The 26,605-nt window shown below is 41.3% G+C and overlaps 1 protein-coding gene across 3 annotated transcripts; it reads left to right on the top strand.

Moving 5' to 3' along the window:
• Window positions 1-5,151: 5,151 nt before the first annotated feature.
• LOC139380702 (G protein-coupled receptor 183a) lies at window positions 5,152-25,203 on the top strand. Of its 3 annotated transcripts, XM_071123639.1 has the most exons (3): window positions 17,862-17,955; window positions 19,725-19,862; window positions 23,224-25,203. In XM_071123639.1, the coding sequence occupies exon 3, from the start codon at window positions 23,257-23,259 to the stop codon at window positions 24,355-24,357; it is 1,101 nt and encodes a 366-aa protein (XP_070979740.1). In that variant the 5' UTR covers window positions 17,862-17,955; window positions 19,725-19,862; window positions 23,224-23,256; the 3' UTR covers window positions 24,358-25,203. The 3 variants fall into 3 exon arrangements, with proteins under 3 accessions (XP_070979741.1, XP_070979739.1, XP_070979740.1); XM_071123640.1 differs by lacking the exons at window positions 17,862-17,955; window positions 19,725-19,862 and adding an exon at window positions 5,152-5,319 and having other exon boundaries at window positions 23,224-25,186; XM_071123638.1 differs by lacking the exon at window positions 19,725-19,862 and having other exon boundaries at window positions 17,821-17,955; window positions 23,224-25,188.
• Window positions 25,204-26,605: the final 1,402 nt, after the last annotated feature.

Raw genomic sequence — 26,605 nt, 5'->3', positions numbered from 1 at the left:
AGACTCCTATTTCCCCGAATCGAGGACAAAGACGACATCACTACGGTTGGTCTAAATGAAATTTCCATGCCAAAGAAACATACAGAAAGTTCCGGAAATACTTGTAAAGCTGTGGGAGGAGTGTTGTCATGATCCAACTGCCATTCAGCTCCTCGTGAGTCATCTGCTTGAAATCCAGCCTAATGTCTAATACAGTTCAGGGGATACAGTTATGCTACAAAGACACTCACAGGCAAAGGAATTATGTTTCTGTATCTAGAATCCACTGCAGGAAGAAGCCCAGGCACCATACTCTATCGTACAGTTGAAAGTACAGTTGAACGATAAGAGTATGCCAGCATAACATCAACTGTGCCAGCATAACCGTGCCAGCATAACATCAACATTCAGGTAGACTAGTTGAACATTCATACATGTGCACAGACACAGAGATTACATTTACAACAACCCCTCAACCTTCGCACAGTGACCAGACCGTACAAAGGAGCCTAGGTATGTGGGCAGAAGGTATCTGGCTACAGCCATGTCTTTCAGACATGCTTTGGCAAATATTTTTATAGTAAACTATGCTTCAGTTTTAGAGATTTACAACAGTAGATGGTTGTGTTATTGTCTCTCCTCACTGTTTCTTAATAAACTTAGCTAGTTGGCTTCCTGGATATGCAATACTTGTCTGTTTGGAATCCTATCTTGCATCATGCCTATAATTTGGTGAGATTGGAATGCATCCATGGTCATAATCATAACCAATGTTAACCCTCCTCAATTACGTTACATACCTAGCTAGTAAAATTATAACAAGTTAGCAGGTACAAGGCATACTAGCTAGCCAACACCAGTCACATGATAAGGTTTGCTGGTAGTAAGGTTGTAGCTTGCTGTTTAGTAACTAATTTTTTTCTTTTTAAATCATACCTCTTTTTAGTCATGGCTACCGGTAGCTAGCTAAGTTACCAAGTTACCAGTAAGGGATAACAAGAATCTGTGTTACTCCAGATATTGTGATTTAACCAATCTGTAGCTAAGAGAACTGCTGATAAGCAGATGTTGGGCGAGGTGGTCATGATGAAATTGCCATTCCAAAAAAACATACAGCAAGTTCAAGGAATACTTGTAAAGCTGCGGGAGGAGTGTTGTCATGATCCAACTGCCATTCAGCTCCTTGTGAGTCATCTGCTTGAAATCCAGCCTAATGTCTAATACAGTTCAGGGGATACAGTTATGCTACAAAGACACGCGCAGGCAAAGGAATTATGTTTCTGTATCTAGAATCCACTGCAGGAAGAAGCTTGGGCACCACATGGTATTTTCTGTAATACAAAAAACAAAAACAATTATACCATATTGTACAGTTTGAACAACAATTGAACCGTGTCAGCATAACATCAACATAAGGGTAGACTAGTTGAACATACATACATGTGCACAGATTACCTTTACAACCATACCTAGCATAATTTTAAAAAAGGGAGTCAGAGCATGAAGCACCGCCCAACATAATTTGTAGTCTTTCAGAGACTGGAAAAAATGTGTCTGCTTGAATATTTAGTAATAAAATCTCCGATAGGAACATCGCTGAAAGACGTCCAATGGCTTTTTCGAACAAGGACAAACATATCAACCATATCAACCATATCAACCATATCAACCATATCAACCATATCATATGTCCAAAAACGTATTGTGCCGCCTTTGTGAAATACACTGGAAGCATCATAGGGTGTATCATTCAGCGCACAACTTCCTGTCCTGCCTTCCTCCTGGGCAATTATGTGTGAAACACATCTCACTGTCCTAGCAATACTTCATAGATGAATGGAAACAAGCCCAGATTCCCCCAGGTTGAAATTCGCCTTTAAGGTGGCACTAGTGTCAAACACACATTAGTTTGCTATTTCCTCATGAAAACACTGGTGCACTGGCATTTTCCTGCCCTAACATCAGGTTCGGCAATTTACCTGTCTAACATCAGCACACTTACATTCAGATGGGAGGGGTTGATTCTCCAATTTACCTGTCTAACATCAGCACACTTACATTCAGATGGGAGGGGTTGATTCTCCAATTTACCTGTCTAACATCAGCACACTTACATTCAGATGGGAGGGGTTGATTCTCCAATTTACCTGTCTAACATCAGCACACTTACATTCAGATGGACATGTTTGAGGAATGTCCTTAAAAGCATGATCCAAAGTGTTAATTTCAGCCAGCAATGGTAGGGATATTTAAGACCAACCAAAAGCTGTTTTTTTGGAACGCCGTCTTGGTCTTTGCGTGTAATTAAAGATACACGTCAAATAACACTATTTGATGTGTCAAATAAGCTTGTTGACCAATCAGGACCTGAATATGACTGCACGTCACATAATAATTTAACATGTTCATACATTTTTTACGTAGTTATTACACATTGATTACACTATCACTCGTATTTCATATGTAACAACCATGTTTAACATTATATCATCTAAATATGGCATGATTCCACCAATTGCAACCTTCCGCATCACTTTCAAAGAGGTACTTTTATTTTGAAAGTGTAACGGATGTGAAACGGCTAGCTAGTTAGCGGTGGTACGCGCTAAATAGCGTTTCAATCGGTGACGTCACCGATTGAAACGTTATTTAGCGCGCACAACAGACCTCAAATTCCACTATTGTGCCTAATCCTTATTGTGGCTAGCTTCACAACACATAACCGGTCCGGTCGAGAGTCACTCACCAGATGAAGCTAGATGGCTGCTTATAACGTTAGGTTTGGGCAACAGGGTTAAGTAGCTGGCTAGGTATTTATTTTCATGAACTGAAGTTCAATTTTAATAGGTGAACAAGTGGCTACCGAGCTAATACTTACTCACAGGGATGGCTAAATCATTGCTAAGAATAATGAAAATGACTGCAGTTTCATTGTTTTCAGGCTGGTTGCATTGGTGCTGGCTAGGTAACGTGTCAAAGTAAAAGTTTATTTAACGCTTCAAATAGTGTTCTGTTTAGACACGCCAAGACCCAAAACGGCGTATCATGGGTTTTAGCCTTAAAGTAATTGGTTAAGCATGAATTCTGACAGCGGAAACGCAGGCTATCCAGCCGTGAAGGACACTGCCCATATGCGACTGTAACAAGAGTAGGCTAATGTGCTTTTGGTGCCCATATACTTCGTATTCAGAAACATAAAAAACTCACATTTTTTCCCCATTTCGTTTTTATTTTGTTAAAAACCAAGCATACTATCCTCTCACGTAAGACTTTTTTTGTCCTGCTCAACGTAATCGTGATGTAGTCTAGACTGTCGATAAATGGTTTGGCTCCTGAGACCGCTTGCAAGTAAAGTTTAATCAACAAACCGTTATTAAAATATAAAGTCTGAGAGCAGTAAAACAGTGAGCTGACATTCCCTCTTTACGCATTGTAGGCATCCCCACATTATTTTAACCATGCAGATTCCGTTTGGACATGCGTCAAACTCCCTCCATGATGTAGGCTTTGCCCATCATGAAATATCGGTGAACCTCGTATTTAGAAGTTATCTGTAACCTGTAACAATTGCTTGTTTTCCGTTGTATATGTTCAAAAACCAAGCCCTACCTTAACTCTACTATAACAAAAGCTGGTTCAACAGCAATGCGTGTCTTTTTATCCTTGTGATTTTATGATGTCATTTCCTTTTATGTGTATGTATTGTTGCTGATAAACAGATTGGTTGAAATAAAATTAAACGAAATACAAGCAATCTTATTAGAATGTATCACCTTCCTTGTTTTACGGTTTCAACGTCCGTGGTGCGCATGCAACGCAGCATCTGGAGATGTGTTAATGTGATCTGCTCTATAAAATGGTTCTGATAATTTTTTTACAAAACAGGCCTACTTGGGAGCAGTATAACGATGAGTTGACATTCTCCCTTTCTCATTGAATTGGATCTTGGTCCAGCTACTGAGAAAAGTTTGGATGTGCGTAAAACCCTCCATTGTCTGCGTTTTAACATTACATGCCCACGGGAAGAAATGATGGAACCTGTAAGTGTGATATAAAACAAGTTTCCTTTTTTAAAACATTTTATTAGAATTATTCGGTCTATTTTTAGGCCTTATCGATAATTAATGGTATCTTGCTTATTGACAATGTTTGGCATGTCCATGTTCAGCCATTATGACATTTACAGTAGGCCCACCCCTTATATCAGTGTGAATGCTATTGAAGCCATGCAATTACTTAGAACAATGTGGACTGCAAATTAGGTTCAAGTTTAACGTATTTTGCAAAGATAGGTCTACATGTTGTTATTTCGTTTCTGTAAGATATTTAACAAACTATAACGGACTAACGTTGGAATTGGGGTTGATTCCAAGTGATACATAAAAGACCAACTTGAAGCGCCAACACCAGCATGTGCAAGGATAATTGTGTTAGTGAAAATAGAGAAAATATTTCTGGCACACCCCTGAACCTATAGCGCTGCCGCCCTCGGTTAGAATTACCGTTACATTAGTGCTCTATGTTAATAACAGAACTAATTATTTGAAAGAAAACGAATACTATTTGAACCGAAATCTGAGGTTGATATTGTTTTCGGATAAGGTTGTTAACACTAAGTTGTTGCATAATGATGAATGCTGATGTAACAGGAAAATAAGTCCGTTGGAATCTCACATACCCAATGGTTCTCACTAAGGGGACCCGAGTTACGCGTGCATAAATGGAACTTAATTCCCTTTTTATAAATGTTTTATTTTTCTCTCTACCCGTATTCTGACCATGGATTTAGGCATGAGGTAATGCATGTTTCAGCCAGCTATTAATTCTGGTGGAGAAACAGACATGTAGGTGTGCAGAGATGCCTACGTCATAGCCTGTAAATTCAACCAACTTTTTGCGCAATGAATAAGGTCGAGGAACCTGTCTGTTCCAAGTGGAACAACATGTACTTCTTTTTTTCGGATACAAATAAGACCTTTCTCCATGTTCTGTAATTAACTAATTGATTAGAGCTAAAGATAATAACTATTTAAATGAGTATGCAGTTTGGATAAGAGGATTGTAAATATATGTGATGGATGTGAAACGGCTAGCTTAGTTAGCGGTGGTGCGCGCTAAATAGCATTTCAATCGGTGACGTCACTTGTAGTAGTTCCCCTCACGGCTTTTGTGGAGCGATGGGTAACGATGCTTCGTGGGTGACTGTTGTTGATGTGTGCAGAGGATCCCTGGTTCGCGCCCGGGTATGGGCGAGGGGACGGGCTAAAGTTATACTGTTACATTGATGCTGTTGACCCTTTATCACTGGTTGCTGCGGCGAAAGGAGAAGGTCAAAAGGGGGTGAGTGTAACGGATGTGAAACGGCTAGCTTAGTTAGCGGTGGTGAGCGCTAAATAGCGTTTCAATTGGTGACATCACTTGCTCTGAGACCTTGAAGGAGTAGTTCCCCTTGCACTGCAAGGGCCGTGGCTTTTGTGGAGCGATGCTTCCTGGGTGACTGTGGTTGATGTGTGCGCCCGGGTATGGGCGAGGGGACGGTCTAAAGTTATACTGTTACATATACATTATAATTGTTTTAGATTTATTTTACCTTATGATCGCTGTTTTCTTGCGCAACCAGTCATATGTCACCAAACTGAAGCATATCAACATATCAACTTTACCTACCTTTCCCACAGTGATGTTTATGAAATGTGCCATTGTGCAGAATTTGTATTGCATGAATTTGTATTGCATCCATGGCCGTTTAACTTGAAGGGATGAAGCTCGGAGATGCAAGCCAAATGGGTACGTGTGAGAATGTGATGACAATGCAAAGCATTGCAAAATGACAGCCGCAAATCAAATTTAACCTTTGGGCACTCCCTGACATCCCCCTGACTTGCTATGTTTCCTATTTCTATCATGTTAAATATTAGCCACTTTCAGTATCGACAGTAGGCCTAATAACCACACATATTTAACTGCCCATGTTCTGTTAGGATCACTAACAGTTGATGATATTCAATGTAAAAACATAATAGATCTCGCAGATCAGGCAGTTTGAACCTGAAGCCTGGCGCAATACTTCACTGTGTGATCACACAGTTCCATAGTCAGTGAGGGGTGTTGTACACTTTTCTCCCTATTACATACTGAATCAAATCAAATCAAAACGCAACAAGTTCAAAGATTTTACCGAGTACATATAAGGAAATCAGTCAATTGAAATAAATCCATTAGGTCCTAATCTATGGATTTCACATGACTGAGCAGGGGGCTTTATTACAGACAGAAATACTCCTCGTTTGTCTGTGAACACATGTTTTAAGTTTATAACCTTTTTGTGCATATGCAACATTTCTGGGATCTTTTATTTCAGCTCATGAAACATGGGACCAACAGTTTACATACTGGGACCAACAGTTTATATTCTGTTCAGTTTAATTCTATTTATCTTTTTTTTCTTGCATAAAGCCCATTTTCCACGAATGCCAAGAAATCATGGAAAATTCCCTAAACCTACATATTGTGAGAAATTAGTGTTTTTAAATCTACGCATGGGTTCTGAAACTGAGCTAAATATTACTGACTATATTTAATTGATCTCTATTCTGAACGCGTATAAATTGTACCTTATGGTCGCGGGAGACAAATATATGGCAGCAAACTGATGCATATCAAAATATCAATTTCCCACAGTGAAGTTTACGTAGCCTTGTGGTTAGAGCGTTGGTCCAGTCACCGGAAGGTTGTTGAATCAAATCCCCGAGCTGACAAGGTAAACATGTCGTTCTGCCCCTGAACAAGGCAGTTAACCCACTGTTCCCAAGCCGTCATTGTAAATAAGAATTTGTTCTTAACTGACTTGCCTAGTAAAAACTGCTGACCTAACTTGCAGGGATGAAATTGAGATCCAAGCTATAGGCTTCAGTATGAGCAAATGACAGAATAGCGTCCGATTTACAGAGCTGATTTATGAAGAATGATTCAATTATATCCCCGGACTTTTCACTGTATTTTTTACACTTTGCATCATGTTAAATATTAGCCACTATTGGTAGCCACCGTCAGTTATACCCACATTTACTGAATATACCAAACATTAGGAACACCTTTCTTCACTTCCCTCAGAACAGAGTCAATTCGTCGGAGCATACTGAATAGTCTACAAGGTGTCGAAAGCGTTCCGCGGGGATGCTAGTCCATGTTGACTCCAATACTTCCCACAGTTGTGTCAAATTGGCGGGATGTCCTTTGGAAGGTGGACCATTCTTGATACTGGAAATTGTTAAGTGTGAAAAACCCAACAGCACTGCAGTTCTTGACACAAACTACACAATCCATGTCTCGGTTGCCTCAAGGTTTAAAATCATTATTTAACCTGTCTGCTCCTCTTCATCTACACTGATTGAAGTGGATTTAACAAGTGACATCTTTCACCTGGAATCACCTGGTCATTCTTTGTCATGTAAAGAGCAGATGTTCTTAAAGTTTTGTATACTCCACTTTTCCTGTTCCTGACGATCGCTAGCAATAGTGGATCATATTAGGCTAAGATATTACAAGTCAAGCGTTGGACCTGGTTCAGGGAACACAACTGAAAACAGAATCAGAACCGTGAACAAAAGTGATATATACTGTTCCGGAAAATAAACTTTATTTTAAAAGCATGGGAACCGGTTAATAACATTATTTTACGTTCCAGGCCAATTTTCCCAGTCCCACAAAAAAAACATAACAAAGCGCCTATGCAAAGCCCTCACTCTGTCACTCAGAAACGTATTCCAGTGTTTGCCTGCCAGCTGGACATCTTGCAAGTGTGTGCGCATGTCTGCCCCTCTCCTCCGAAGCTCCCCTCCGAAGCATGCCTACGTTACAAGCATGATAATATTTTTTATATTGGAGAAGAATGGATTCACTTTTTCAAAGCTAGTTAAAACCTCTTACTTCTACCCCCTCCTTTTTCGAACATTCTGTTAAAAATCGCGCAACTTTTCAGCGTCCTGCTACTCATGCCAGGAATATAGTATATGCATATGATTAGTATGTGTGGATAGAAAACACTCTGAAGTTTCTAAAACTGGTTAAATCACGGCTGTGACTATAACAGATCGTGTGTTTCATTGAAAAACGCAAGAAAAACTGCTCTCTGAAAGCTAAAAATAATTTCCATAAGTCACTTTCATGGGTTGTTAAAAGGGGACAAAATTTAATATCGACCTGCATGCAATTCATACAAATTCCACACGATGTCGCCATTGTTGTCATTTTCAATTGAATTTTTTGTTGGAAAATCCAACTATCTGGATTCCGTTTCTTCCGGTCTCCACCAGGATCCTTTGAATGTGGACATTGGCAGCCATTGATTTGCAGAGCTATTGAATATACATCGCCCTGTAATCATTTTGATAGATTATAAACGTTTACTAATACCTAAAGTTGGATTACAAAAGGATTTCGAAGTGTTTTGTGAAAGTTTATCGTCAACTTTTTTAATTTAAAAAAATGACGCAGCGTTTAAAAACGATGTTTTTTTCTGAATGACACAGCTTCCATAGAAAGCTATTTTGGGTATATATGGACCGATTTAAACGAAAAAAAGACCCAATAGTGATGTTTATGGGGCATATAGGAGTGCCAAGAAAGAATCTCGTCAAAGGTAATGAATGTTTTATATTTTATTTCTGCGTTTTGTGCAGCGCCGGATAAGCAAAGTCTTTGTTTACGTCGCATTCAGGCATTTTGAGGTGTTGCATGCTATCAGATAATAGCTTCTCATGCTTTCGCCGAAAAGCATTTTAAAAATCTGACTTGTTGGCTAGGTTCACAACGAGTGTAGCTTTAATTCAATACCCTGCTTGTGAATTTTGATCAAGGTTTGAGTTTTAACGAGTACATTTAGCATTTAGCGTAGCGCATTTGCATTTCCAGGTGCCTACTTGAGACATATGCGTCTCAAGTAGAATCAAGAAGTTAAGGATCAAATCAAAATAAAATGTTATTAGTCACATGTGCAGAATACAACAGTGAAATGCTTACTTACGAGCCCCTAACCAACAATGCAGTTAAAAAAATATATGGATAAGAATAAGAGATGAAAGTAACAAGTCATTAAATAGCAGCAGTATAATAGTGAGACGATATGCAGGGGGGTACCGAATCAGTCAATGTGCAGGGGCACCGGTTAGTTGATGTAATATGTACATGTACAGTAGGTAGAGTTATTAAAGTGACTATGCATAGATGACAACAGAGAGTAGCAGTGGTGTTAAGAGGGGAGGGGGGGGGGCAATGCAAATAGTCTGGGTAGCCATTTGACTAGATGTTCAGGAGACTTATTGCTTGGGGGTAGAAGCTGTTAAGAAGTCTTTTGGACCTAGACTTGGCACTCTGGTACCGCTTGCCGTAGGGTAGCAGAGAGAACAGTCCATGACTACGGTGGCTGGAGTCTTTGACAATTTTTAGGGCCTTCCTCTGACACCGCCTGGTGTAGAGGTCCTAGATTGCAGGAAGCTTGTCCCCAGTGATGTACTGGGCCGTTCGCACTACCTCTGTAGTGCCTTGTGGTCGGAGGCCGAGCAGTTGCCATACCAGGCAGTGATGCAACCCATCAGGATCCTCTCGATGGTGCAGCTGTAGCACCTTTTGAGGATCTGAACATCCATGCCAAATCTTTTCAGTCTCCTGAGGGGGAATAGGTTTTGTCGTGCCCTGTTCACGACTGTCTTGGTGTGCTTGGACCATGTTAGTTTGTTGGTGATGTGGACACCAAGGAACTTGAAGCTCTCAAGCTGTTCAACTGCAGCCCCGTCGATGAGAATGGGGGCGTGCTCGGTCCTCTTTTTGCTTTTGTCCAAAATCATCTTCTTTGTCTTTATCACGTTGAGTCCAGTTCTCTGACCTCCTCCATATAGGCTGTCTCGTCGTTGTCGGTGATCAGCAAATTTAATGGTGGTGTTGGAGTCGTGCCTGGCCGTGCAGTCATGAGTGAACAGGGAGTAAAGGAGGGGACTGAGCACGCACCCCTGAGGGGTCCTTGTGTTGAGGATCAGAGTGTTGGATGTGTTGTTACCTACCCTTACCACCTGGGGGCGGCCCATCAGGAATTCCAGGATCCATTTGCAGAGGGAGGTGTTTAGTCCCAGTGTCCTTAGCTTATTGATGGGATTTGAGGGCACTATGGTGTTGAACGCTGAGCTGTAGTCAATGAATAGCATTCTCACAAATGTGTTCCTTTTGTCCAGGTGGGAAAGAGCAGTGTGGAGTGCAATATGGATTGCATCATCTGTGGATCTGTTGGGGCGGTATGCAAATTGGAGTGGGTCTGGGGTTTCTGGGATGATGGTGTTGATGTGAGCTATGACCAACCTTTCAAAGCACTTCATGGCTACAGACGTAAGTGCTACGGGTCGGTAGTCATTTAGGCAGGTTACCTTAATGTTCTTGGGTACAGGCACTATGGTGGTCTGCTTAAAACATGTTGGTATTACAGACTCAGACAGGGAGAGGTTGAAAATGTCAGTGAAGACAAATGCCAGTTGGTCAGCGCATGTTCGCAGTACACATCCTGGTAATCCGTCTGGCCCTGCGGCCTTGTGAATGTTGACCTGTTTAAAGGTCTTACTCACATTTGCTGCGGAGAGTGTGATCACACAGCCTTATATGGAACAGCTGGTGCTCTCATGCATGTTTCAGTGTTATTTGCCTCGAAACGAGCATAGAAGTAGTTTAGCTCGTCTGGTAGGCTCATGTCACTGGGAAACTCTCGGCTGTGCTTCCCTTTTGTACTGTAGTCTGATGGTTTGCAAGTCCTGCCACATACGACGAGCGTCGGAGCCTGTGTTGTACGATTCAATCTTAGTCCTGTATTGAAGCTTTGCCTGTTTGATGGTTCGTCGGAGGGCATAGCGGGATTTCTTATAGGCTTCCTGGTTAGAATCCCACTCCTTGAAAGTGCCAGCTCTAGCCTTTAGCTCAGTGCGAATGTTGCCTGTAATCCATGGCTTCGGTTGGCTTATGTACGTACGGTCACCGTGGGGACGACGTCATGGATGCACTTATTGATGAAGCCAATGACTGATGTGGTGTACTCCTCAATGCCATCGGAAGAATCCCAGAACATGTTCCAGTCTGTGATAGCAAAACAGTACTGTAGTTTAGCATCTGCTTCATTTGAGCACTTTTTTATAGACCAAGTCACTGGTACTTCCTTGCTTTAATTTTTGCTTGTATGCAGGAATCAGGAGCATAGAGTTGTGGTCGGATTTACCAAATGCAGGGCAAGGGAGAGCTTTGTACGCCTCTCTGTTTGTGGAGTACTGGTGATCTAAAAAAAAATCCCTCTCGTTGCACATTTAACATGTTGATAGAAATTTGATTTAAGTTTCCCTACATTAAAGTCTCCGGCCACTAGGAGCGCCGCCTCTTTGTGAGTGGTTTCCTGTTAGCTGATTTCCTTATACAACTGACTGAGTGCAGTCTTAGTGCTACATAGCCCAAAGGACATCCTATTGAACTCAAATAAACAGAAAGCAGTTTGTAACGGTCAGCTTCTGATACTGGGACTTGGTTGTAACCACTGGCAAGATCTAGAGTAGAGAACCACTAGGCAGGCACCTGTTGGAGCATCCAATCAGAGCATCAATCATAGATAATGGGCATGCATCCTCCTTGCGAGTTTTGGCATTTAACTGGCTGTAGTTAACGCACATTCTTAGGGAGCCATCTTTCTTCTGAACCAGTATCAAAGATGAACCGTAGGGGCCACAAACTGTATGACCTGTAACAGCTTCAAACTGATATAGGGGAATGCGACGGTAAACGTGCCTAGTCATCTTCAAAGAGTGGGATCTGGTGCTCGGATGTATAGCCAAGGCAACTATAATCTTTTGAGACATATTTGAATTGCAACAGCAAGTTCTTAACAGCAGTTTGTTCGTCAGGTGTCAAGCCAGATCGATCCATTTAATTAATTTGTCCCTACGACTGAAATCTGGTAACATGTCACAGTAATGGGGCCTTGGGTGGTTGTGTCTTTGTTAAATGAGATGGTGGACTCTTGAGGTTGGATTGTATCAACTGAGTAAAGTGCTCCTTGTAATCCTAGGCAGGAGATACACAACACTAGTGCTAACATTGACCACAGAAACATACGACAACCCTTCTTCAAAGGTTAACAGAGCCGTTTCAACTAACAGGCCTTCCGGGAAATGGCTCTCGTCATTGTCTAGCTCGAGTAAAACTGCTGATGGTGTGCGGGCTTTTGGGTCCTAATGTCCCACCCGCTATACTGAGATTCCTCCGCATGTTTACAAGAGATCCTGATAATGGAAAACACCAGTGTCACACTTTTATGTTGATAAATGTTCATAATTGAATCATCACAAATCATCCTGTGTAGATAATGCTATATCATTGATCTTACATAGTCGCTCTTGATATTTACCTTTTGTATTTTATGTGCTTTTATTGATAGGATAGATGAGGACAGGAAAGACAGGAGGAGAGTATGTCAAACAGGAAGTGGACTGGACACAACTCCACACACAACACTGCACTAGCACTACACATTTGCTATTCTGTCTATCACATTAAGCTACTCGACTTGGTGAAAACGGATCTGATTCTTTGCTATTTGGACATCAATGATATAGCACTGCCACCTTAGATGTGATTCAATGGTCATATAGTAGAAAGTACAGAGAATGGGCATCCCATTGATACACTATGACATTCAGTGATATTTGAAGAGCAAAACAGTCCTATAATTTTACCCTTCAAAAGAAATGTTCATATTTGAAGTGTGAAGGGGGCCTTTACAAGTGGCTTCTTCTCTGGTCGTCACTCGAAGATCAAATCATCAGGTGGTGAACAAAGACTGAAGTAGGGCAAATGGAACTGTGTCATCTCTAGACTCTTTGGTGAGGCCAGATGGCAGAATATCCTCAAGATATTTTGGGTTCTGATGGTGTACAACAGTTGAACGAAGCTCATGCAGCATTTATAAGTAATATTCTTCAACAATAAATGGGTAAATATAATTACTATCAATGTCCAAAAATGTATATACCAATTGCAGATTGACATTTTAAATTAGGTAAATCTTCTCATTCTGAATCAGCTAATATGGCAGCTTAAATCATTTTTTACCACCATTCTGTCATTGTAGCACCAGTAGGTGTAGTAATACCAATGATGGTAACACCAATAACACATTTTTGGCAATACTTTTTTTTTCTAAAATGGAGATGCTCAAATTTTAGATATTGAACCCTTTAAAAATAGTTTACTAGTGATATGATGAATCATTTTGCTCACAATTTAATTTCCCTTCATTTAAATTGATTAACACCAATGACACTTTTATTTAGAAACACCAACTAATCAATAGCTCCCAAGTGGTGAAGCAGTCTAAGGCACTGCATCTCAGTGCAAGAGGTATCAGTACCTCTACAGTACCTGGTTCAAATCCAGGCTGCATCACATGATTGGGAGTCCCATAAGGCTGCGCACAATTGGCCCAGCGTCGTCCGGTTTTGGCTGGGGTAGATAAGAATTTGTTCTTAACAGACTTGCCTACATTTAAAGGTAAAATGTTATTAATGAAATCATTGTGGAAGTCTACACATCCCCTCTTCACATTTAGATAGACACACTACATGACCATTTCAGCCACAAGAGCATTAGTGAGGTTGGGTACTGATATTGGGTGATTAGGCCTGGCTCGCAGTCGACGTTCCAATTCATTCCGATCAAGGCTCTGTGCAAGCCAGTCAAGTTCTTCCATGTTGATCTCAACAAACCATTTCTGGATGAACCATGCTTTGTGCACAGGGGCATTGTCATGCTGAGCACGAAAGGGCCTTCCCCAATCTGTTGCCACAAAGGTTGAAGCACAGAATAGTCTAGAATGTAGTTGCATGCTGTAGCATTAAGATTTCCCTTTACTGGAACTAAGGGGCCTAGCCCAAACCATGAAAAACAGTCCCAGGCCATTATTCCTCCTCCACCAAACTTTACAGTTGGCCCTATGTATTCGGGTAGGTAGCGTTGTCCTGGCATCCGCTAAACCCAGATTAATCCGTCGGACTGCCAGATGGTAAAGCATGACTCATCCCTCAAGAGAATGCATTTCCACTGCTCCAGAGTCCAATGGTGGCGAGCTTTACACCACTCCAGCCGATGTTTGGCAATGCGCATGGTGATCTTAGGCTTGCTCGCTCATGGAAACGCATTTGATAAAGCTCCCGACAAAGAGTTTTTATGCTGACTTTGCTTGCAGAGGGAGTTTGGAATTCGGTAGCGAGTGTTGCAACCGAGGACAGACACACTTCAGCACTCGGCAGTCCTATTCTTTGAGCTTGTGTGGCCTACCACTTCACGGCTGAGCCGTTGTTGCTCCTAGACGTTTCCACTTCACAAACAGCACTTGCAGTTCTAACAGGTCAGAAATTTGACAAACTGTCATGTTAGAAAGGTTGCATCCTATGATGGTGCCACGTTGAAAGTCCCTGAGCTCTTCAGTAAAGCCATTATACTGCCAATGTTTGTCTATGGAGATTGCATGGCGTTGTACTCGATTTTATTTGTCCATTATTCTTTTTAAAATACTTCAAGCTTTGTCAAATTGATCATTGCTAGAACAACATTTTCAGGTCTTGCCATAGATTTTTAAGGAGATTTCACTCAAAACTGAGACCCAGCCACTCAGGAACATTCATTGTCTTCTTGGTAAGCAACTCCAGTTTAGATTTGGCCTTATGTTTTAAGTTATTGTCCTGCTGAAAGGTGAATTCATCTCCCAGTGTCTGGTGGAAAGCAGACTGAATCAGGTTTTCAAGCATACCCATAACATGATGCAGCCACAGCTATGCTTGACAATATGGAGAGTGGTACTCAGTAATGTGTTGTTTTGGATTTGCCCCAAAAATAACACTTTGTATTCAGGACAAAAATATAATGGCTTTCCCACATGTTTTGCAGTAGTGCTTTAGTGCCTTGTTGCAAACAGGATACATGTTTCGGAATATTTGTATTCCATACAGGCTTCCTTTCACTCTGTCAATTAGGTTAGTATTGTGGAGTAACTACAATGTTGTTGATCCATCCTGAGTTTTCTCCTAACGTAGTTACAAGGATGCCTGTATCTTTCTAGTGACTAGGTGTATTGATACAACATCTAAAGTGTAATTAATAACTTCACCATGCTCAAAGGGATATTCATTGTCTGCTTATTTGGTTTACCCATCTACCAATAGGTGCCCTTCTTTACGAGGCATTTGAAAACCTCCCTGGTCTTTGTGGTTAAATTTGTGTTTGAAATTCACTACTCGACTGAGGGACCTTACAATTATCTGTATGTTAAAACACTATCATTGCACACAGAATGAGTCCATGTAACCTATTATGTGACTTGATAAGCAAATGTTTACTCCTGAACTTATGTAGGCTTGCCGTAACGAAGGGGTTGATTAGCTATTGATTCAAGACATTTCAGCTTTACATTATTTATTCTTTTTTTTTTTCTAAAAACATATTTCCACTTTGACATTATGGGGTATTGTGTGTAGACAGTGACACAAAATCTCAAATGAATCCATTTTAAATTCAGGCTGTAACACAACAAAATGTGGAAAAAGTCAAGGGATGTAAGTCATTTCGTGGAAGAGAACACATACCAAACCACAAAACCAGAGCTGTACTGCGAAAGCAAAGAACAGCGAAAATAAGAAAATGTCAATGATTGTCAAGATATGAAACAGATACAGGGGGCCATGAACACACACGTGGCTGAAACCACATCCTCTCCACGGCACACCCCGTTGCCAAGAGAACTTACAATATAGCATCATTACTATAGTGCCTTCAGAAAGTATTCACACCCCTCAACTTCTTCCTTATTTTGTTGTGTTACAGCCTGAATTTAAAATGGATTAAATGTATATTTTGTATTACTGGACTACAAATACAGCATAATTTCAACATGGAATCAACTATGAATGTTTTATTTTTTTATGAATTAAAAAGTATAAGTCTTCAACATCTTTGTTATAGCAAGCCTAAATAAGTTCAGGAGTAAACATTTGCTTAACAGGTCACATAATAAGCTGCATGGACTCACTGTGTGCAATAATAGTGTTTAACATGATTTTTGAATGACTTCCTCATCTCTGTACCCAATACATATAATTATCTGTAAGGTCCCTCAGTCGAGCAGTGAATTTCAAACAGATGCAACCACAAAGACCAAGTAGTTTTTCCAATGCCTCACAAAGACGAGCACCTATTGGTAAATAGATTTTTTTTAAAGCAGACATTGAATATCCCTTTGAGCATGGTGAAGTTATTAATTACACTTGGGATTGTGTATCAAAACACCCAGTCACTACAAAGATACAGGCGTCCTTCTAAACTCAGTTGTTGGAGAGGAAGGAAAGCACTCAAGGATTTCACCATTAGGCCAATGGTGACTTTGAAACAGATACAGGGTTTAATGGCTGTGATACGAGAAAACTGAGGATGGATCAACAACATTGTAGTTACTCCACAATACTAACCTAACTGGCAGAGAGAAAAGAAGGAAGCCTGTACAGAATACAAATATTCCAAAAGATGCATCCTGTTTGCAACAACACACTAAAGCAATACTGCAAAAAATGTGGCATAGCAATTATATTTTTGTCCTGAATACAAATTGTTATGTTTGGGGCAAATCCAGTGCAAGACATTACTGAGTACCACTCCCCATAATTTAAAGCATAGTGGTGGCTGCATCATGTTATGGGTATGCTTGTAATCGTTAAGGACAAGATAGTTTTTCAGGATAAAAAAATAAATGGAATGGAGCTAAGTGCAGGAAAAATCCTTGAGGGAAAAACCTGGGTCAGTCTGCTTTATACCAGACACAGCATGACAATAACTTAAAACATAAGGCCAGATCTACACTGGAGTTGCTTGCCAAGAAGACAGTGAATGTTCCTGAGTGGCCGAGTTACAGTTTGGCTTAAATCTGTTTAAAAATGTATGGCAAGACCTGAAAACAGTGGTCCAGCAATGATCAAAAAACTATTTGACAGAGCGTGAAGAATTTTGAAAAAAATGATGGGCAAATGTTGCACAATCCAGGTGTGGAAAGCTCTTAGAGTTACCCAGAAAGACTCACAGCTGTAATCACTGTCAAAGGTTATTATCACATGAAGTGAGTCAGTGGGTTGAATACTTATCTAGTGAAGATATATTAGTGTTTGATTTTTCATGATTTTTTACAAATATTTAAAAACAAATATTTTTTATATGATCCTACTTTGACATTAGAGTATTTTGTGTAGATCTCTGACCATTTTTTTTACAATTAAATCCATTTGAATTCCACTTTGTAAAGCAACAGAATGTGGAAAAAGGCAAGGGATGTGAATACTTTGACAGTAGTGTATGAACAAAAGAAACACCTAATGATATTGAGGGCGAGCGTATAGCAACATTGAACACTGATTGATCAGTTATCTATCATATGTAGCTAAATTGACATTCACTATTAATTCATAATTATTAACATGTGGGCAATCTGTTTGTTATTCTAAAAGAGATGGTTAACACAAGTAGTAAATGACTCAACTAAATCTGAGATGAAGTTCCCTGTCTATATTCTGTACTATATTCAAAATAGTCTTAAAAACAGACAAAACATGTTTAAAAAATGACCGTGTAGATATGTGACAGCTTGAGACAGAGACATGGGGGGGAGAGAGAGAGATCCACAAACTCAAGAACATAACATAACAGCAACACAGAATATTATAATGTCACTATGGTTACGAGAACCTGCCCGCCCCTGAAACATAGTTCTCTATTTGTCACTCTGTGTCACTCTGCTCTAAAACCCTGGGGGAACATGGTGTCTGCTGAACTCTGAGAGGACAATTGTCTCGTGTCAAGGAGGAACTATCCTGCTTTACTCTGACACTTTGGAAGCATGCAATAATGCAGCTGGTTTTGGTAGGTGCACATTTGTGTTTTGGTTTCTTCATTTGTTGATTGTGTATTCATTATTTCAAGTAAAGCATTTTTTTGACTTGACATTTAGGTAGAATTGGGAAGGTATTGGGAAGCGAAAATCTAAACCCCAAAATTGTTCCAAAACAAAAGTTGCAGTATTGAGAACTGTAAACTATGGCTAACAATATTTTGTTCTCAGGTTCAATGTACAATTGATTAATCATGATTAGGTTCACATCATCAAAACAACTTAGGCAGCTCATACCCAAGGGCACACCTTGAGACCTGGCTGTTATACCAGGCCAATTTAGAACTTAGTAACATATAAATAAAGATGTAACCAGGTGGCTCACTGATACTGAATCTATATAATTAAATGTTGCACACTGTGGCTCAAATATCTAGTGGTTAAGAGGTTGGGGCCCTTAATGCTCAAATGACTCATCCTTAAATGACCCATATAGGAGAACCCTTTTTGGTTTCAGGTAGAACCCTTTTTGGTTCCAGGTAGAACTATTTTGGGTTCCGTGTAGAACCCTCTGTGGAAAGGGTTCTACATGGGACCCAAAATTGTTCTACCTGGAACAAAAAAGGTTCTACCTGGAACCAAAAATGCTTCTTCAAAAGGTTATCCTATGTGGACAGCAGAAAAACCTTGAAGATTCTAGATAGCACCTTTTGTAACACCTTACTCTAATGCAATTGCCACCATAGAATTACATATAGAACAGCAAATTATAGGACCTCTATAATGGCCACACTGTTTTTACCATATTCTTACTTCAGACAAAAGGCTATAGCACTTCTGCAAATATTTAAATATATATATATATATATATATATATTAGAGGGGAAAAAAACGTGTGTGAAGGTTGTAACTACAGATCACAATGAAATACAGCCCTGAGTCCTTGGATTTGGCCTTGTGTTAATGAGTCAGGAAACAAAGTTTATTAAAAACTTCACTGTGGAAAAGGTGATGTGTTGATCTGCTTCAGTTTACTGCCATGAGGCTGGTTTCACAATTGTCTCTAGTGTAGCAGTGGGGGGTCAGTAAAGGCTTGCTGCTCCAGACCAAAAACAGATCTGGCCAAGGCTTGTCTTTACTGGGGTCAGGTCTACGGCCGAGTAACGTCTGGTAGGTTCCTATCCCGATATCCCTCTCCGTGCTGGAGGGCTCTGCATGTCAGCTCTTGCTGCTCCAGACCAAAAACAGATCTGGCCAAAGCCAGGATAAACAGCTACCACCCAACCTCCAACTTAATTATATTCAGGTGTGTGTAACTAGGCTCTTACCCTTCCTGGCCAGCAGATGTAGCCACTGAGCAGGAATATACCGACCTTCACACGCCCAACCTCTCACTCCATCACACCAGCAGTCATACAGTAAAATAAATATAAAACATTTGTAATTTATATCTACAACCCCCTTAACCAAACGGCTCACTCATATACCTAGCTCTTATCAATAGAGCTTATCAATTTGTAAATTATAGTGCATGGATAAATGGTGTTATTTCTATCAGAAAATATAAATATGTTTTTTCCAATTGGATCCGACAGCTTGCTCAACTATTCATAATTGAATCGTGTGTAAAGGTGGTGTAATTATGAGGGAATTAAGTCGAAGTTAAGAATCTGTAGACACACATTCATTTATTTGATGTCCACCCAAAACGAATAGCATGCTATTCTCCTGTTTAAGTTGAAGGTCAGAATATGTGTAGAGAGAAAGGGAATTACGTTCCATTTACGCATGCTTACCTCAGGTTGGAATTCCCCCCTATCTGCCTAAACCAAGACAGGAGGCTCACACAACAACTCTGAGGCCAACGCTTTTTAAGGATGAATCAAGAGTTGAGGTTGAATATGTTTCTCAGCATACTCATCCAAAAACATGCAACAAGGTGAGTAAAAAGATGCCTAGCTATTTCTCTCCAACTTGTTGCCTCTATATAGCCTATAAAAACAGTCACGAACATTTACCCACACGGGCATTTACAATGTTGTCTGATATGTGGCACCAGCAATCTAATATCTATGAAGAATACTAGCCAAAATGACACATGATGGCAGGCATATATGATTTAATTTAAAAAAAATAATGTATATTCTGTTTTCAAATAAGTCTAGATCAGATCTATCATTAGGGTCTGTCAGATCTATCTTGGCTAGGATTGTTATATTGTAGTCTACCATTCCTTTTTACAATTTCGTAGTAGTAAGCCTAAACAGTGTAATTCTCTTTTACCAAGAGTATATCAATGGAGGCTGGTGGGAGGAGCTATAGGAGGACGGCTCATTGTAATGGCCAGAATGGAATAAATGGAGGCCGACAGTAAATGTTGATATATTGCATGTTTTAATATTTCATTTAAAAAATAATAATTACAAGAGAATAACACATCCAATATATGTAAGAAAATGTATGCACTCAGTACTGTAAGTTGCTCTGGATAAGAGCGTCTGCTAAATGACTAACATGTAAATGTAAAATATGGAAGTTTGACTGTTCCATTGATTCCATTCCAGCCCGTATAATGAGCCCGTCTTCCTATATCTCCTCCCACCAGCCTCCACTGGAGTATATGGGCTGTTCCAAGGGAGGCACAGTGGTGGATGACTGCATTTGAAGGCTGGACTGACAGAGTGGAGAGCGAACTTTAGGATGAGGGAGACAACATTCCTCAGTCTATGTGATATTGTCCAGCAACAGTGTCATTACAGGGAAGCACTGTCTGTGGAGCAGCCTGTTGCCATTTGTCTGTGGAGGCTTGCCACTAATGTAGAGTACCGAACAATCTCGTTATTGTTTGGTCTAGGTTTGTCAACTGCATGTACAGTCACTAATCAAATTGGCAGTCTCATCCGGGAGAAAATGTTACACCTTCATATCAAGACACCAACTGAGGCTGAGTTCAGAGACATAGTAACAGATTCCTGGACCGCCAACCAGGATCAGGTCAATGCTGTGGAGCAATCGATGACACATACAGTACATCATAGCACCACCACAAGACAAGTGGGACTTTTATAACAGATAGAGGTTTTACTCTTGGTCCAGAAAGGGGTTGTAGATCACAAATGAACATTAACATCGGACATCTACATTGGTTGGGTAGTCACAGTACATGATGCCCGTGTGCTGGCAAACTCAGCACTGTTTACCAAGGGTCAGGAGGGCAGACTACTCCAAAGATGGACTGAGACCTTTCATGGTGCGAAAGTGCCACTTGAAATATTAGGAGATGCAGCATACCCACTTCTTCCATGGCTTTCTGGGTGCTGAATCATTTTTGTGAAATTTATAATGAGTCTTTTGAGGAGGATGAAGTACAACAACAAATAATTCCCAACAATGCAACTGGAAGGGAGCACCTGGCACCATCTCTACGGTGAAGCATGGGGGGGGCAGCATCATGCTGTGGGGATGTTTTTCAGTGGCAGGGACTGGGAGACTAGTCAGGATCGAGGGAAAGATGAACAGAGCAAAGTACAGAGAGATACTTGATGAAAACCTTCTCCAGAGTGCTCAGGACCTCAGACTGGAGCAAAGGTTCACCTTCCAACAGGACAACAACCCTAAGCACACCACCAAGACAACGCAGGAGTGGCTTCGGGACAAGTCGCTGAATGTCCTTGAGCGGCCCAGCCAGAGTCTGAACTTGAACCCAATCGAACATCTCTGGAGAGACCTGAAAATTGCTGTGCAGCGACACTCCCCATCCAACCTGATAGAGCTTGAGAGGATCTGCAGAGAAGAATGGGAGAAACTCCCCAAATACAGACGTGCCAAGCTTATAGCGTCATACCCAAGTAGACTCAAGACTGTAATCGCTGCCAAAGGTGCTTCAACAAAGTACTGAGTAAAGGGTCTGAATACTTATTAAAATGTCATATTTCAGATTTTTCTTTGTCATTATGGGGTATTGTGTGTAGATTGAAGAGGAAAATAAACAATTTAATCAATTTTAGAACAAGGCTGTAACGTGACAAAATGTGTAAAAAGGGAAGGGGTCTGAATACTTTCAGAATGAACATAAGTGTAAGTGTAATATTGGGATGCAATCTCCAATTTATATCTGTTTTAAAACTACCAAGAAACACTCTTTGTGACACATATTTAGCCCCCTGCAGTAAAAGGTTAAATAGCCTTTTGCCCCCTTACGTTCACAAATATTCCCATAAACCACTGTATTTTGTGGGTATTTGTCAATTCCATCCATATCCGAGAACTCCAATAAGGTATCAGTTTCACAGAAAGTTCATGTTGCCCCTTTGCCCTTATTGGAACTCATTTTGTTGTATCTTAGCTAATTTAGCAAATTAAGTTAGTTAATAGTATGTCAAGATAACGTTAGTGACCAACGGAAAATAACAAAAATCACTTGGTTGCAACTTGGTATGTTAACGTTTTTGCATGCGAACATCAGCAAAGGGTATTGTCGCGTCACAATACCTTGTACCCTGGTCCTGGATCTTGGACCCACAGCCTGGGCAGGGTCCAGGATATGTGAAAGCGCCCGTAGAGTGTAGGGATGCAGACTTCCTAGTGTATGAGTGCCCTGTAGGGATGTAGACTTCCTAGTGTGCCTTTTAACACAAATACTTTCCTGTGACGTGACCACCGCAGGTGTGTGCAGTGGAATTGGTCATTTAGCATGTACTTTATGTGCACAAAACATTATGAACACCTTCCTAATTTTGAGTTGCACCCTCTCCCCCCTTTTGCCCTCAGAACAGATTCAATTTATTAGGGCATTGACTCTAAAAGGTGTCGAAGGCATTCCACTGGGATGCTGGTCCATGTTGACTCCAATGCTTACCACAGTTGTGTCAAGTAGGCTGGATGTCGTTTGGGTGGTGGACCATTCTTGATACAAACTGGAAATTGTTGAGCGTGAAAGACCCAGCAGCGCTGCAGTTCTGAAAAGAAACTGGTGCGCCTGGCACCTACTACCATACCACTTTCAAAGGCACTTAAATATTTTGTCTTGCCCATTCACCCTCTGAATGGCACACATACGCAATCTCAATTGTCTCAAAGCTTAAAAATCCTTATTTAACCTGTGTGGGTTTATCAATATGTGATTGTAGCTGTCACCTGGATTCCCCTTGTCAGTCTATTTCATGGAAAGTACAGTTGTTCTTAATGATTTGTACACTCAGTGTACATCTACATCCATTCAGTCAATAGTGATGTGTACTACTAACTGCAAACATGAACATTTTGGCATTGACAAAGCTGTTTTTTTCTTATTTTCACAGATATAGCTAGCTTCCCTCTCCACTGGCCCCAAGATGGAGGTGATGAGGACCTTCAACCAGCCTCCAACCTCCAGCCATCCAACCCCCACCCTTAACGACTCAGACACCTGCATTACCCTGTACAACCACCGGGGGTATGCCCGAGTCCTCATGCCCCTCTTCTACTGCATCGTCTTCTCCGTGGGGTTGCTGGGCAATGCCCTGGCCTTCCACATCATCCGCCCCAACGTGAAGAAGATGAACTCCACCACGCTCTACTCCGCCAACCTGGTCATCTCCGACATCCTGTTCACACTGTCACTACCGTTACGGATAATCTACTACGCCCTGGGCTTCCACTGGCCCCTGGGGGAGACCCTGTGTAAGATCACAGGGCTGATCTTCTACATCAACACTTACGCCGGGGTCAACTTCATGACCTGCCTCAGTGTGGACCGGTTCATTGCTGTCGTCTTGCCGCTCCGATTCGCACGCTTCCGTAAGGTCTCCAATGTCCGGTACATTTGTGTCGGGGTGTGGTTGCTGGTCTTAATGCAAACTCTGCCCCTCCTCTCCATGTCCATGACTAACGAGGAACCTGATGGCTTCATCACCTGTATGGAGTATCCCAACTTCGAACCGGTGCCCAACATCTCCTATATCCTGATTGGCGCCGTATTCCTAGGCTACGGAGTCCCCGTGGTGACCATACTGGTGTGCTACTCCATACTGTGCTATAAACTCCGCCTCGCTGCCAAGGCCAATCAGCTGACGGACAAGTCGGGGCGCAGCCAAAAAGCCATCGGGGTGATCTGCTGCGTCTCCCTGGTGTTTGTGGTCTGTTTCAGCCCCTATCACATCAACCTCCTCCAATACATGATCCGAAAGCTGATCTACACACCAGACTGTGCTGAACTCACAGCCTTCCAGATCTCCTTACACTTCACTGTTTGTCTGATGAACCTCAACTCCTGCCTGGATCCATTCATCTACTTCTTTGCCTGTAAGGGTTACAAGAGTAAGGTGCTGAAGATCCTGAAGAGGCAGGTGAGCGTGTCCTTCTCCAGCGCAGCACGGACATTGCCCGAGGGGTCGTCCAGAGACGTCAACGATGGTATGAAGATCCACCTCAACAGCACCAGACACAAACCGTGAGAGAATGGTGAAAGGTGAGCCGACGACCAACCAACAGACTGGTGAGCCAAAGACCAACCAACAGATTGGAGAGCCAACAACCATCAATCAGACCGGTGAGCCCACGATCAGCCAACAGACCGGTGAGCCAATGACCAGTCAACGACCAGTGAGAATGATGAGCCAATGAACAACAGTTCAGCAGCCAACAATCAGTTACCAGCAGTGAGACAGAAACCAGCAAATTGCCAGAGGATCTCTGAGGAGAACTATAACTGTATAACTGATTACAAGTTTAAAGAGGCATCTCACACCTTCTGGAAATAGAGACACTGATCTAGGACAGCCCAGGTAGCAGACTGTTTCTGCATCCAACAAAGTGCTTGCCTATATAATGACAAGTTGATAAAAAGAAGAACATTATTAAACAGCATGGCCACTTGCATGAGAAGATGTCTTGAAATGGACAGCTGAATATTACTTAATTGTTTCAGAGATTCTGACCAAAGAATACAAAGCTTTGGACCATTACAATGCAGAGGAACGAAGATTAGAAACCATGTTGATTATACTTTTTGTATACACTTAATGCATTATTCTTCCAAATAACCTTGTGATTATTGATAAATGTAAAATATTTCAACACCATGTACTAAATGTAACCATGTCCCTCAATTCATTGAATCAGGATCAATGACATTTTTTACCAAGATGTTCAAATGTAGGAATTAGTTTGTTCACAATGGTTCACAATGGTTCACAATGGTTCACAATGGTTTCCCTCTGTTCTGATTGTTGTATGTGGCTATCAAACCATGTCATTTTAAATAAATAAGAAATATAATTAAATTATCCCGTGGTGTTCAAGGTCATGTGGTATTTCTCAGAAAGATACAATGAATATCCGTCCACACTGGTGATGTTGACCTGACTTCACTGTAGGCCCACAACGCTTGCCCAGCACAACGCAGTAACTTTGCTGAGCCCCAAGAGGGCAGTGTTACACAGAATACAGTAGAATGTAGATTGATTGTTTTATAACACGATTGTGTCCTTTATTCACTGGATGCTTGTTTGTAAAGTCCTGTCTAAATTAGCCTGGGGACATGCCTAAGAAAGGAATGTTTTATTAGTTTGGAATGATCAACCCACATTGGCCTGCATTCGTCTGTCCACCAAAACATTTACACCTGCTAGACTAACCTTTATTGATGTTTTGTGAGGGTGCTGTATGGAGTGATATTAGTGCCACCACAAATTGAATCTGAATTATTTTGAATTTGTCTTAAGAATAATTGAATTCTGTAATATAATTTCATAGTGCTGGGCTCCATAAGAATACACCTATAGCAGGTAAGTAATGAGTCTGACCCCAACCTAAAGAAGTGCTGCCAGAAACACAGACATGATGCCAACCACATGATGGCTGTCACAGGAAGACATCACACAGACTGCTGTCACAACAACATATTACTAAGAACACAACGCACCATCTGGCATAGACAGCAGACTGAGGGAAAAAGAGATTTACAACTATATTTATTACCAAAGATACACTTCAGAAGCAAAGCATATAACATGTGTGTATATATATATATATATATATATATATATATATCAACTACTCATTGATATGGTTTACAGTATATGACTGTATTCACTATGTTTAGGCATTCTAATCCACCCTTAATGCATAGTATTAATGTATCATATTGTCCCTCCTCTGGATTGAGATGACACCCTGACATGATTCATACCAGTACCACACACTAATCAGCTCACAAACTAACCGACTCATCATAGCAAAACATGCAACACATTTCATCTTTGAGGAGATCAAAGAAATGGGGGAAGCAGCCACATGGTGCAGCAGCCACATGGTGCAGCAGCCACATGGTTCAGCAGCCACATGGTGCAGCAGCAGCCACATGGTTCAGCAGCCACATGGTTCAGCAGCCACATGGTTCAGCAGCCACATGGTTCAGCAGCCACATGGTGCAGCAGCCACATGGTGCAGCAGCCACATGGTGCAGCAGCAGCCACATGGTGCAGCAGCCACATGGTGCAGCAGCAGCCACATGGTGCAGCAGCCACATGGTTCAGCAGCCACATGGTTCAGCAGCCACATGGTTCAGCAGCCACATGGTTCAGCAGCCACATGGTGCAGCAGCCACATGGTGCAGCAGCCACATGGTGCAGCAGCAGCCACATGGTGCAGCAGCCACATGGTGCAGCAGCCACATGGTGCAGCAGCAGCCACATGGTGCAG

The sequence above is a fragment of the Oncorhynchus clarkii genome, chromosome 22, assembly GCF_045791955.1.
Source record: "Oncorhynchus clarkii lewisi isolate Uvic-CL-2024 chromosome 22, UVic_Ocla_1.0, whole genome shotgun sequence".
NCBI classification, from domain to species: Eukaryota; Metazoa; Chordata; class Actinopteri; order Salmoniformes; family Salmonidae; genus Oncorhynchus; species Oncorhynchus clarkii.
The sequence above is the reverse complement of the archived record's forward strand: the minus strand, read 5'-3'. Positions and strand labels throughout refer to the sequence as shown.